A 12,848-nucleotide genomic window follows, 5' to 3' on the forward strand; every position below is an offset into this window, starting at 1 on the left:
TCTGTAGTGTTACTTGTGCATCAGGACTGGTTCATCGTTTGCTTTCTATTTCAGTTTGTTAATATCACATAGATCAGCTCACTGCCTCAAGGCGTAACACCAGTTTTGTTAAAGTAAGTTAGTACAATGTGTAAGACTATCCGATTGAAACTCTCAATCTCCAAAGGCAGGGTTACCCCACACAGTAGAGAGTAATTTACATAGAACAATAGCTGACCACAAGCTAAGACAGCAGTACTAAATTTTGCACGTCATGATCGTTCTAACTTTGTAGGTCATAACTAGACACAACTGCAACTTACCATTGCCATTTGCCCTCTATACTGTCAAATACATATGGCAAGAAATTGGACATGAAAAACTAATTTGGCCACTACTGCTGTCAAAGGCAAGGTACAAACCCTTCCTCTGTAGGTAAAACGTAACATGTATATGTAACAATATCTGGACTAAAGAGGTAGTTTTGCTTTTAAACTAGTGTTGTATAACCTAGTCGCTCTCAAGATGAAATATGTAAAGTAAATAAATGAGATGCAGTTGTACCAGCTTTACTCTAGGTGGGCCACTACAACAACATACTTGTAAGTTTGAACATACACAACTATTAAATGTACAATGTTAACTATTGAAGCTTGTGTTATTTTGAAGTCTATGCTGCCTCCAGTGCGAGTGTGGTGTCAAAGATCTGGTACAAGGCAGGGCCTGAGTCCTTCACAGTGTAAGACATGATGCAACATTCCAGCCAGGGTGCAGCTGTCTGACTGCCAGCACCTGGACACAGCTGTTGCATGTAATCAGACAGCACCTGCAGCGAGTACAGTAATATATGTTGATGAACCTAGAGACTGAAGATTCAAATCATAGCATTTGTAACACACCTAACATACATGCTACTGGAAAGGTATGAAATTTAACTTGTGAATACATCATGCACTGTTCATTATCTACATGTACAGATGACAGATTTGTTTTGGACGTGGTTTTTTTATTTGTTTGCTTTTCTATCAGTAGTTAGTTGAATACTGCAGAGTCACACACAGTTTAAACAAACAAACAAACAAACAAACAAATAAACAAACCTGTCTGTCTTCCTGATGTTGGTACAGGTTGCATGGTGGCAGGTCTTTGAAAAACACCTCCTGAAATGTGGTAGAAAGAATTCAAAGAGATGAGTGTATTAGGAATGTACAAATGTATCAAATAACACACAACAAACCAACAAAGGACTACGATGATGTAGCAAAGATTATTGGAATGTAGTTGTGCTATACTTACAGCATGCTCCTTCCACATGTGAACCTCCAGCAACCCTGTCCCATCATCCAGGGTCAACTTTACAATGTAGATGTACTTCATGTTGGGGACAACAGCAGATTCTACAAATAAATAACAAAAAAACAAACAAACAGATCTTAATGTAAGGTTGTGATTATTGTAACTTTTATCTTGATGGGCAGTATAAAATTCCTCGCACTTTTGAATAATCACCGACATCCATGAGTACATGTCAAGTATGTCTATGAAGGTTAGACATCCAGTCACTGATGAAAAGTAGTGGATGCTACTTCAAACATCTGACAGTTTTAAAAATCTATCTATATATTATGTACTGTTGTGCCTTTGAGAATCAAAAAAGATCTTTGTCTTACCTGCATTTCCATCACTGGACTGTCTTCTCTTACACTGAAGACAGGGAAAACTGCTGTCAGAGGGTTCACTTCCTTCTTTGTGACAAACCTTCTGTTTCAGTGAAGGCGGAATCTTTATACTGCAAGGAAGATGGACATCAAACCTATTCATCCGAGCAGTGCAGGTAAAATTTGAAGGCACACAAATACACACACACACACACACACACAAATATAATACACACACACACACACACAAACAAATACATACACACAAATACACACACACAAATACACACAGACACACACACAAATACATACACACAAATACATACACACACAAATGCACACACACACACACAAATACATATACACACAAATATACACACACACAAATACATATACACAAATACACACACACACAAATACACACACACACACACACACACACACACATTTCAGCCCTCACCAATAGTTACAGGTGTAACAGAAGAGGTTGCAGAACTCTGTGATGTCCCTGGGGCTGTAGTCCACCAGCTGGGCCTTCAGACGGAACTTGAAGGGAGTGGAGTGAGTCAACACTGCATGGATCGGTGTCACTTTTATGTGGTGGTGACCTGTAAGAACTACAGGAAAAAAGAATGGTGAACAGTTAATGTTATAGGTACAAATTTGTTGTGTTAAGTCAATTAAAGCACAGAGAATCTTCACTTGGAAAGAGATAGAAACAGTATTAAAACAGTGTGGAAAAAGTATGTATTTCTGGAAAGAGAAGTTTGGTAAGAAAACGCCCTGCCTTATGACTATCATATATCAACTGATGACCCACTAGTCATTTTTAAATTATGATTAGCATTTTGACAATTTTTACCCAAAACAATGTCAACCCACCTGTCCCTGTTTCCAGTAAGCACCGTCTGTTAGTGCTGTTAGAGCTGCTGGCAAAGCTGCCCTCCTCTGGCACAGTGCTGCTCTTCCCTTTCTTTTTGCTATTCCCTTTTTGCAAATTGCTGTCCCTCTCTTTTGAAACATTGTTCCCTTGTACTATGCTGTCTCCTTGCTGTACAATTTTGTCAATTTCCTCCATATTACTGTCCCCCACAAATACCATGCTGGTCCCTTGCTGTACATTGCTGTCCCCCTCCACTAGTGAGCCAACACTCTCAGCTGAACTTTCTCCAGTTTTCTTCCTTTTGACAGGACCACAGGCATCATCATCTTGTTCACTTGTAGCTTCTTCTGCTGTGGTGCTGCTCTCAATGACTTGCTTCATAGCACTGTTGAAAACAGATGTCAGCATTCAACAAATTGTTTATCTCATAAATTGCTTTTATTGATAATGCATAGTTTGATCTTTTAATAACTCGTCATCATAATCATCAGCTACTTCTAATAATATCGGAAATGATATATTAGTGGGATTGTTCATCTTGTACTGTCTCAGAAAAGGACGTCAAACCAAACAATTACCTTATGTTTGTCCTTTTCCAGTTACTTGTGTTTAGCACTCAGGCAAGAATTTGCAATAATCTTTATCAAATATAAACTAAAAAAAATTCAGTGATATGAAACAAACAAACTTCTTCATATCCATGAGGTTGGGGTGATCTGAGGAGAGTGGTGTCAGCCCCCGTCCGAATGACGTTCCCTTGTGTACAACAAACTCCACCAGCTGACCAGACGGTCTGACCGCGTCATCTGGGGGCTTGTACTTTGCCACATGCAGGTTACAGATCCTCACAAAGTCACCAGGCTACAGGCCAGAGGAAAATGTATGTGTCAAGTAATGAAAGATTTGTAGTCATACAATGTATGTACTACCAGTATCTATAGAATGAGTATACATGTACTTGTGTCACATGTGAGATATGTCATCCCTGTCAACATTCAAACATCTTTGCCAGATATATGTTCAATGTGGTCAAATTTTATTTTAGAATACATTCCCATTGGGCAAAGTCTAACAAACTGCATATCGATATTGTGACTAACATAACTGCTAATATTTACATTGTGAATGCAAACACACTGACTGTACTGTATGTTATAACCTGTCTTATGCCAAAGGGCGGTTATACCGGCTATACCGATAGAGATACTAGTACACTGAAGTAGCCATTTGCTCACTAATTCTCTATTAGTTATGGCAGAGAGCGCGAGATTACATGTACATTGTATATCCCAATAACCTCCTTACTTATGGGGTTAGGCTAGGGTTAGGCAGCAGAGAGAAGGTTGAGAACAAAATCTGTGTAGTCTACTGGACAGTGATACACGCAATTTACAAAAACAAGTCAGAATGTAAATGTGTAAAAAGTATGATTCATTGAACTTCAACCTTGAATCTTAGAGCAGTCGGCACATGGTCATCAAAGATGAAGACATCCACCAGGTGACCTTTAACCTTCTGGGCCAGGTCAGCTTTTCGGTCCAGGGTGAGTCCCTCAAGGTCGGCCTTTCTGAAGGGTCTGAGGGAAGGGAATTTTTAGAACATCCCACAATCTTACAAAACAGCCTTTATTTTTCATGGAGAGTTGCCTGTGTCCATAAGATCACTTGTATGTTAGTGCATTTCTCACATTTTGTCTGTAGCTGTAGAAGACCATACGAAAGTCTCTTTTTTTGTTGTGTCAATAAAGATTTCTATGGTGACAGAAGAAATCAGGATAAAAAGCACACACAGACAAGGACATGTATTTAGCATGGTACTGGATAATGATTTTGGTTTCAATGTTTTCTTACATGTACTAACATGAATGTCTGAATATCTTTCATGTTCTATGTGTGTGTGTGTGTGTGTGTATTGTTGTGTGGGCCTAGGCTACCATATCCAAGTAAGGTACTCCTTACATTCACTAGTAGTCCAAGGGAGCAAGCATACGTATGGTTAAACAGTCTAGTAGATAAAACGGTTACATGTATATCAGAACATGTACAGGTAACATACTCTGTTGGTATGGTGCCATCCCAGACCTGGAACAGTACACATGTGGCATCAACCTTGGCCATGGACACAATCTGGACAGGAGACAAGAACATTCACTTAATTTACAAATTCTAATACATGCACTCATGTTGATTTAAAGAGCAGTAAAATTGATCCTTATTCAAAGAAACAATACAAAAACACAAAGTCATGTAATACTAATAGTGGAAGAGTATACACTGTGTTAGTGCTAGAGCTCACAAGGTACAATAATTTATAAAGAACACAGAAACAGAATCTGATGATAAATCTGTACCTGGCAGAAAAGATCAAAATACTGTCCCTCCTCGGCATCAGCAAGGGTCGTAAGCTCACAGTTTGAAACATTTAACTCTGGGGTTAGAGCAACCCAGTCACGCAGCTCCAATACCTGAATGCAGACAAAGACATGAATCAGTTCTCTATCCAGTTGAGGCCACACCTGGGTTTTAAGGCAAAGATCTAGTAATGTTGGAGTCACACTTCTAAGGCGGGGCCTGGTCAGGCTGTTTGAATGAACAAAACATACATCTTTTAAACGTTTGATATAAGGTTTATATCATATTTTTCATTCTCACCAACTGACCGGCTTGGAAATGTGACTCCAGCATAAGATGTTGTAATGAAAGCTGGCCAGTGTTATACAATATGTCATTGCCATAGGCTAACTGATCATGAGCCCCTCCAGGTAGTGCAATAGGAGTGCAATTTACTAGTCAGAACAAGATGAAAACAGAGTTATACAAACATTTCTTGCCATTTTGAAAGTTTATCGATCAGAAGTGACAGAAGAGAGATTCTAGAAACCTTCTCTTCATCCTCAGGTCCAAATGTGAAGTTTTGTGAGTCGCTGCGAGGGTCGACCGTGGCGCCTGGTCTACCGTCAAACACCAGACAGGAGAAACCTGGACCCTTGTTACCCTGGGGCTCGTCTCGGAAGTTATCAACCTGTGTGAAGGAATATAAAATTTTATTAAACTCAGGACACACCCAATATCAATAGACCGATCCTGAAGCCCCGCCCACCTCCATCATAGAAATGCAAACAGCATTTGACAGACATTTAGCCACTCCCTCATTGGTCGAACCACTAATTGCCCTTCTCTCGTTGGATAAATTTATAATTGTGATGGACATTCGGGATCGGGTCTATTGTTACATCTGTATGCAAAGGTTGACTGCAATGCTAGCATCAATATCTTTAGTCTTTACTCAGTGAAAAGGTCTTAAGATTACTTCTAGGTACAAATTACTTTGAAAGGGAGGAGACAGGCATGTTATGTAGTAAAATATAATTATAAGATAAGCTATGAATCATACAATTATGGTGTTCAGAAAAGAAACGAAAGAGTCAATGAAAAACAAATGACTGCTTTTCCCTACTTTAACCTTATAAATGGAGCAGCTATTCAACTGAAGTACATCGTTTAACCTTCTCCCTACTAAGGCAGTGTTCGAAATACCTGTCTGCAGTCTGCAATCTGCAGATAGATTTTCAAGATTGCAGAGGAAAAATTTATACAATCTGCAATATTGCAGAAGGAAAAATATTCTCCAGATTCAATAGTTTTCAATTTAGCAAACTAGCACTCTCAGGTCCTATCAAGGACAGACAACACTTGAGCTCCTGTTTTGAAACAACAGGAACTTCTTCACTAATTTGCATCATCCGTGTCTTGACTTGTCTATCTTTTGTTTCCCTTTGGACTTCCAAAAATTTGTCTTCACTAATTTGCAAATCAATCAATACTTTTTGCTTATAAACCTACAGTTCTCCTTCAGTCTCTTAGTGTCACTGATGAAAGGTAGTAGTCTGACCATTTTAGGTAGCACCAAAATTATATACTCTCATCTGCCGAATAAACATACCCCCCGGAATAAACGTACCCCCCCCCCCGGACAAATCTTCAAAATCAAATAAACATACCCCCGGAGTAAACGTACCCCCCGGAAAATTACCAAAATTGACGGGTAACCTGTGTCTCTTGTACTAAAATGCACCCTTACTGATATATGCACAAATCTTTAACTGTTATTTGCAATTAGGAATTTAAATAGACAAAAAAAAGAGCATTTAATATTTTGTATTTTGATAAGCACCACCCATGACAATAGAACATTCAGACGAATTTATGCACGCGGTGATTGCAAAAACCGGCCCAAAAATGACAAGTTTCTCGCTACAATATGCGTTTATAAACGTCTTCACGTCGATGATTTGTCAATTTTTTTCACACGAAGTTGAAAAAAATTACTGGTTTTCAAAAAATTAATAAACGTACTGTGCAAAATAAGAACGTACTGGGTAGATGTTTGGGCCCAAAAAAATAAACGTACCCGTATGTTTATTTGGCAGATGAGAGTACAGCTACTTGAGTAACTGTTTTTTTTTGTGTCTTTTATTAGTATGTTTTAGTATGTTTTTGCAGAAAGTTTTTCCAAATTGCAGAACAAAATTTTGACTCTTCTGCAATATTGCAGAGCACTGAAACAAAGTATTTCGACCACTGTAAGGTGACCTTTTGGGACAACATCTGCACTAGTGTGTGGGTAGGACAGCAGTAAGAAGGTTAACAGTTACATACATTAACCCTCCAAAACATAAGGTACCTTCACCTTAAGTCTGTGTATCCTGATGATGTCCCCGACTGAGTGAATCTGTGGCAGGATGGATTGTTCCTTGGCAAAGAACAGGCACTTCAGTCCATCATCAAGGTTGTCTAGAGATGGGTCCACAAGTCTTACCACCATACAATAATCTGGAAGATTCATGTTAGTTATTCAGAGATTGGCTTTCACAAATATCTATAATGGGATCATTACGACATTAGTGACAAACAAGTTTGTAAAGATGTACTGGCAAGGAAGCATCTTACACTGGTCAAAAAAAGAACAAGAGAGCCATGACTAGCAGTAGCAAGTTTCAAGAATTATTTCACAAGGATTGAGGTCTTAAAACTGAATATATTCTTTCCTAAGACTGTTGTAGAATGTAACATTGTATCAGATATGGTAGGGGAGTCTTCATTAAATAGTTTCAAACAGCAAATGGAGTCAGACTTACAAGACTAAACATTATTTAGTTGTTTGGTGAGAGACATGCAGGCAGATGCTGCATTGTGCCTGCAAAGGTATAGTATGTTACCCCAAGAATGGTTAAAGCTAACTATCCCACAATAAGCAAGAGACTTCTATACCTGTTCCTCTGGACCGAAATGGTGGCTTGAAGAACTTGACAGCAGCATACACGTTCACTGTTGTCCTGACTTTTACATCACACAGCTTTGTGTACCCGTATGTCCGACCCTGACACACACACACACACAAACAGTTACACACATGTATGACAAGATTTGATATGTCTTATGTCTCAACTTGTATCAACTTATTACATGCATAATGTATTTAAGACCAAGTTGGATGTAAAGTATTTTATATTTTTAATCAAAACATACCAAAAGCAAAGCAACCCAACTTACAGTTACTCCAGTTCTTGTTTTAGGAGGGGGGCGATTGTTGCCATGTCTGCGTGTTGAAGGCCCAGCACCATCATTTATTCTACTCATGGTGGTCCTTCTCTCACCTACATAAGGCATTTATGTTAGACCGTTATACAAAAACACACGTGTCTCAGATATTATTTTTGCCTACTTAGTAAATATTCAACCATCTGTCACAGAAACGACGAATATGTCTATCTCAGTAGCAAGAAGAATCTACATGTACCGTATCGCTATGATGTCGACACGTCACTGGGAACATCCAAATATTTTATTTTCTCGGTCATTTTCAAAATACTTTTCTAGCTGAGCGATCAGTACGCCCCCCTCCCCCCTCGTGACATTTCCTCATATTTAAACGTGACAATCTTGCCTAGTACGGTTCTGGCCTCTTTCCATGTACCTACTGCACATTACTGTAGCATTACTGTATTAGTTTCTAACGTTATGTGTTATATTTGGGCACGAACATGGGACGTTTACCTGTGTTTCGAACTGTTGTTTACCTCTTCAGGCATTTGAATTCCCGCCTGGAAGCCGCCATATTGGAAACACGAGCTGATGAGGTCACCAATATGCAAATTTAAATAAGTGAACATTCACGGAACATGCGAATTTCGTCTGCCAGCTCATCGAATTTTGTTTGTGTATTTGAACAGAGACTGTGCAGTTAGTCCGAAAGAAGCATTTGTCAATGTGTGGTTGATTAGAAAAGTGGATATATTTCAAATTTCCCGAGTATGCAAATGACTTCATTTAACGTTACACATATAGCCAACTAGCTACATTTAATCACTGAGGACATTATACACATCTATGTATAATGTCATTATTTAATGTACCTTAACTCTTCTTCTTCTTTCCATAGGCGACCGCCTTCGACTTTCCGAAGATTATGTCGCCGTGTAGGGTATACTGCGCAAGGTGGGTGGAGTAAATGTACTTCGTTTTGTGGTCGGGTTGGTTGGTTGGTCGGTTTATAATAGTTGGTTTTGGTATTTCCTTTGTAGTGGAACAAAATAGCTACTTACTATCACTGTTAAGTCTGACCCAATCGGGCTAATACTTCATATCATCATCATAACACATAAACACAGTATTAGGCTTTCAAACAAATCTTTATTGTTCATGATGCACATAAAATTAAGAAAGACAACAACAATAGAAAAATACTTATATTTGGGGATATACGAAGGTACGTTCATGTGGAGGAGTGGGGTAAGCATCTCATACTGCCCGCACCAACCACCTGTTGGAATATTTTCTATCACGTAAGTTAACGTTACATACTATGATGTCCTAGATCCTTTAAATGTAAGTTGTAACGGATGCTAAAAAATCACAATATGTAACAGTAGTTCTTATGTTTTTATTTTCATACTGGAACAGACCCAAACGGTGGTGAACTTCTGCATCTGATATATCAAATTTTAAGGAAGGTAGATATTTATGTTTACCTAAGGAAAATATTTTATTTTTGCTTTGTTTCCTCTTCTTCTTCTATATTCAAACCAATAACGTCAATGACCTGAACCAGACGTCTGTCACCATGGTATCTAGTGTTGGTTACATCATGTTGCAATTTTATAGCGTGAGGGATTTAGACTCCAGTCACGATATATATGAATGTGTTTGAGTAAGAATTAACAGAGCAGAGCGTATGAGAAGGTAAACATTATGCGTTTGCTTTTCAAATGTTTTAGTGTTCTAGTGTTATGTGCATCATATCAAAGTCTATTATGCCTAGGAGTCCTGTATCGCCCGCGACATTGTCTCCCCTTCCTCTTTCACCGGTAACTCTTCGGTTGGATGTAGCCGAGATGTCTCCTGATAGTATCTCCTCGTGTAGAAATAAAACAGGATGATAGGAAAGATGGGCAGACAGAGGAGCAGGTGGAACATGACCAGCAGTGTGACCCAGCCGGCGCCCTTCCCGCGCACGCTGAACCAGGCGTACCCCGGCCGCCTGTACCAGGTACCCGTGCAGCACACCTCACAACATTCACAACACGACGTCTCCGTGCCAGCCTCTAGCGACGACAGGGGATCTCTGCAATGATTAAAAACACAAAATTTAATATTATGTGAGTATCACTTAAGTTGAACAAAAAGTGTAATTTCAGACGGTCAAGTACAAGAGTTTTGAAAGACCACAGATTTTCAGACATAGAAAAATATATAATGATGACCATAATACATAAAGGTGTACTTGTAATATTTGCGATACTACTTATTTGCACAACTTACATGTGTTGTGGAGTTTTGGATTCGTGATTGAGTTGTGACGTTTCAATATCACCCTCTGCTGCTGTCCTCTCAGCCTCCGCCTGAGCCTATGTAATAATGATAATGTTCCTTACGAAATTTTGTTACACGGTGGTGTTGCTTATATGAGGTTTAGTTTGGTGAAACTGGAATGTACAATTGAATGACGAATTAACAATTTTACATTTTTTTCAGGCAACAACAAAATCATACGCCTAGATATCGATTGTCAATTCCTTCACAACACGGGGTCCTCCATCACATTACTGTATTTGAAAACTTACCCTACTTTCCTCAGCAGCCTTCGCCTGTTCCTTGAAAGCCTGTGCGAGGAAGTTTATCTCTATCTTCAAGTCTGTGTAGTTAGTCTGCAACTTCTTGAGTTCGTCTTGATACTGTTTGGAACGAAAACAGGTAGAATTTGACCTTTTTGTCAACATTGAGCTACGTCAATCAATGAATATGACAAAGACGAACGTTGACGAATGTTTCCACTACGGGACATTGAGTGCTATATGACAAATCAGTCACTCAACATGGCACAAGATCCAGTGTGCCTTATATTGGTACATGCACATTTGCTAAACTCACACTTTTGTCAGTGGTGTCGTCCCTGTTCTTCATGTCTTGTCGGATGTTCTCCAAGTGGGACTCCATCTCATGTTTCAACTCTCGGTTCAAAGTTCTCAGGTCCTCCTAAACATTGCAAAAGAAAATGTGTACGCAATTCACTTTGAATGTAATGGCCTAGCTAACTTCAATGATCTCAATTGATCGACGTCTATCGACTGAAGAATGATGGCTGAAATCATACACTAGACCGTTTGGTTATTTTTGCAATTTCTTTTGCATCAAAATTGGTGAGTCTGTCGAATTTAGTCTGAGTCTGGCGTGTTTTGGTTCGCCACGGATAGCTTCCATGACACGAAAACATAACACAGAAGGATGGATATCTATACCATTGCCATGTTCATCTGCTGTACATGGTCGTTGAGCTGACCGGATGTGTCGTCACGTGAGTGCTGCTCTTCAGCTGTCCGCTCCTTGATGTCGGACAGCAGCTGTCTGGTCTGCTGCTGTTCCTCTAACACCTGCTGCTGCTTACTGTGAACCTCCTCCAGCAACCTGTGTGACGGAAGTTGAGCTTGTTGGTCTTCAACTCACAACATATAACATAAATAACTTTCAAACGATGCTATAAGAAGTAACTTTCAACTGCTCTCCAACCAAAAAAGAGTCACGGAAATTTTCGACCGAATCCCTCAGGGTGTACCAACCTTCTCTCAACCGCGACGGGGGGCGATCTCGACTTCCAACGAACTTTGACCTATTGCGACATCACACGTAAAGAAAACCACCTGATTGGGTGACAACTGAGGAGGGCCGACTCGAAAATGTCCATGTGTGATTCTTGAGTTGGAGAACAGTTTAAAGTTTTTCGATATAATGTTCATTTATTTTGCCAACACAGATGAACTTTCATGTCATGAACGTTGCTGTCCGAGCGCTCTTGGTATCTATCACACCGTGCATGCAAAGCATGTACATTGTATCTCAAAGATACAATGACATAACAGAAATCATAACTCAGACCCACTTGTCTGTAGCCACCACGGTCTCCTTTGCCTGCTGAGCCTCCTGTTCGCTCTTCTCCTGTACCGTCTGCTGGAAGCCCTTCAGCTGTGCGGAGATCTCGTCCTTGATCTCTCGGCGCTCCTCCTCCAACAGACCGTCCAGCTTGGCACGGAAGTCCTGCGCCGTGTTGGTCACGCTGAAGTTCACCAGCTCACGGACCTTGTCCACGTCAAACGATTCCTTCTGTTGGACAAATAGCACATTTAGTTGCAGTACTAAAGGATTGTTTTTCATAAACGACGCAGTTCCTTATACGAAGGGGGGGCAGCCGTAAGGGTGATGCGTTTTTTTACATCACTTGTATTGGATTTACAGCAATTTTTTCTAAGATATCTTGCAAGGAAGTACACAGTCCGGTCTTACGCAGCTTGTACTTACATGTGCAAAACTGCATGGTGTGTTAGGCCTAAAGGTGGTTTACCGGTTTATTATATACGAAACAAACAAACAAAGATTTCTGTTTTTATTTATATGTTTTATAGGACAAAAAGATCAGTTCCGAATTGAAGACAAGAGCCAGAGTACAACAGTACAACTATCTCTAGCTAGCATGCAATTGTATCTAGTAGGTCTATGTACACATGTCTTAAAGTTATTTACCGACTCTGATGCGAGTGACGCTGTGTCTACCTCGGCCTCCGTCCCAACATCTGAGGTCTTCTTCGCCGACCTCAGTCTTTTCCCGTCTGCACTTTTCTTACGACTCTTCTTCATCGTCTTGATCTGTCTCTTCAGGTCACCGATGTCCTTCAAGTACCTGAAAGGGATAACTTGTTCGTTTTGCTGACAAATAGCAAGACCGTTTAAAATGTTTTGTTTGAGGTAAGAACTTACGAGCTGGAAAGAAACTTGTCA

General features: G+C 39.8%; 2 protein-coding genes across 2 annotated transcripts in view; both read right to left on the reverse strand.

The window, feature by feature from the left end:
* Window positions 1-541: 541 nt before the first annotated feature.
* LOC109461622 (protection of telomeres protein 1-like) lies at window positions 542-8,635 on the reverse strand. The gene is made up of 15 exons (XM_019758035.1): window positions 8,577-8,635; window positions 8,073-8,176; window positions 7,791-7,899; window positions 7,210-7,352; window positions 5,401-5,541; window positions 4,871-4,984; window positions 4,576-4,646; window positions 3,967-4,096; window positions 3,209-3,381; window positions 2,520-2,905; window positions 2,098-2,254; window positions 1,650-1,768; window positions 1,276-1,376; window positions 1,080-1,139; window positions 542-805 (listed from the first exon to the last, which is right to left on the reverse strand). The coding sequence occupies exons 2-15, from the start codon at window positions 8,157-8,159 to the stop codon at window positions 650-652; spliced, it is 1,947 nt and encodes a 648-aa protein (XP_019613594.1). The 5' UTR covers window positions 8,160-8,176; window positions 8,577-8,635; the 3' UTR covers window positions 542-649.
* Window positions 8,636-9,836: 1,201 nt separating this feature from the next.
* LOC109467375 (kinesin-like protein KIF3A) overlaps window positions 9,837-12,848 on the reverse strand; it is an 8,622-nt gene continuing 5,610 nt past the window's right edge. Inside the window, exons 9-15 of the mRNA XM_019765351.1 lie at window positions 12,594-12,750; window positions 11,956-12,176; window positions 11,318-11,483; window positions 10,950-11,054; window positions 10,643-10,753; window positions 10,341-10,426; window positions 9,837-10,143 (exon numbers count right to left, since the gene is read on the reverse strand). Of these exons, the coding sequence (XP_019620910.1) occupies window positions 9,837-10,143; window positions 10,341-10,426; window positions 10,643-10,753; window positions 10,950-11,054; window positions 11,318-11,483; window positions 11,956-12,176; window positions 12,594-12,750 (1,153 nt within the window). The remainder of the gene's footprint in view (window positions 10,144-10,340; window positions 10,427-10,642; window positions 10,754-10,949; window positions 11,055-11,317; window positions 11,484-11,955; window positions 12,177-12,593; window positions 12,751-12,848) is intronic.

This window comes from Branchiostoma belcheri, unplaced genomic scaffold (genome assembly GCF_001625305.1).
Source record: "Branchiostoma belcheri isolate BF01 breed outbred unplaced genomic scaffold, Haploidv18h27 scaffold1, whole genome shotgun sequence".
NCBI lineage: Eukaryota > Metazoa > Chordata > Leptocardii > Amphioxiformes > Branchiostomatidae > Branchiostoma > Branchiostoma belcheri.

What these genes read in the sequence shown, in the direction of transcription:
- LOC109461622 (XM_019758035.1), bottom strand. Translation starts at nt 8,159, where the DNA reads ATGAGTAGAATAAATGATGGTGCTGGGCCTTCAACACGCAGACATGGC. An exon ending in GACCTGAGGATGAAGAGAAG is followed by an intron (nt 4,985 to 5,400) that starts GTTTCTAGAATC and finishes GTCTGCATTCAG; the next exon opens with GTATTGGAGCTGCGTGACTG. An exon ending in ACATGTGGAAGGAGCATGCT is followed by an intron (nt 1,140 to 1,275) that starts GTAAGTATAGCA and finishes ACCACATTTCAG; the next exon opens with GAGGTGTTTTTCAAAGACCT.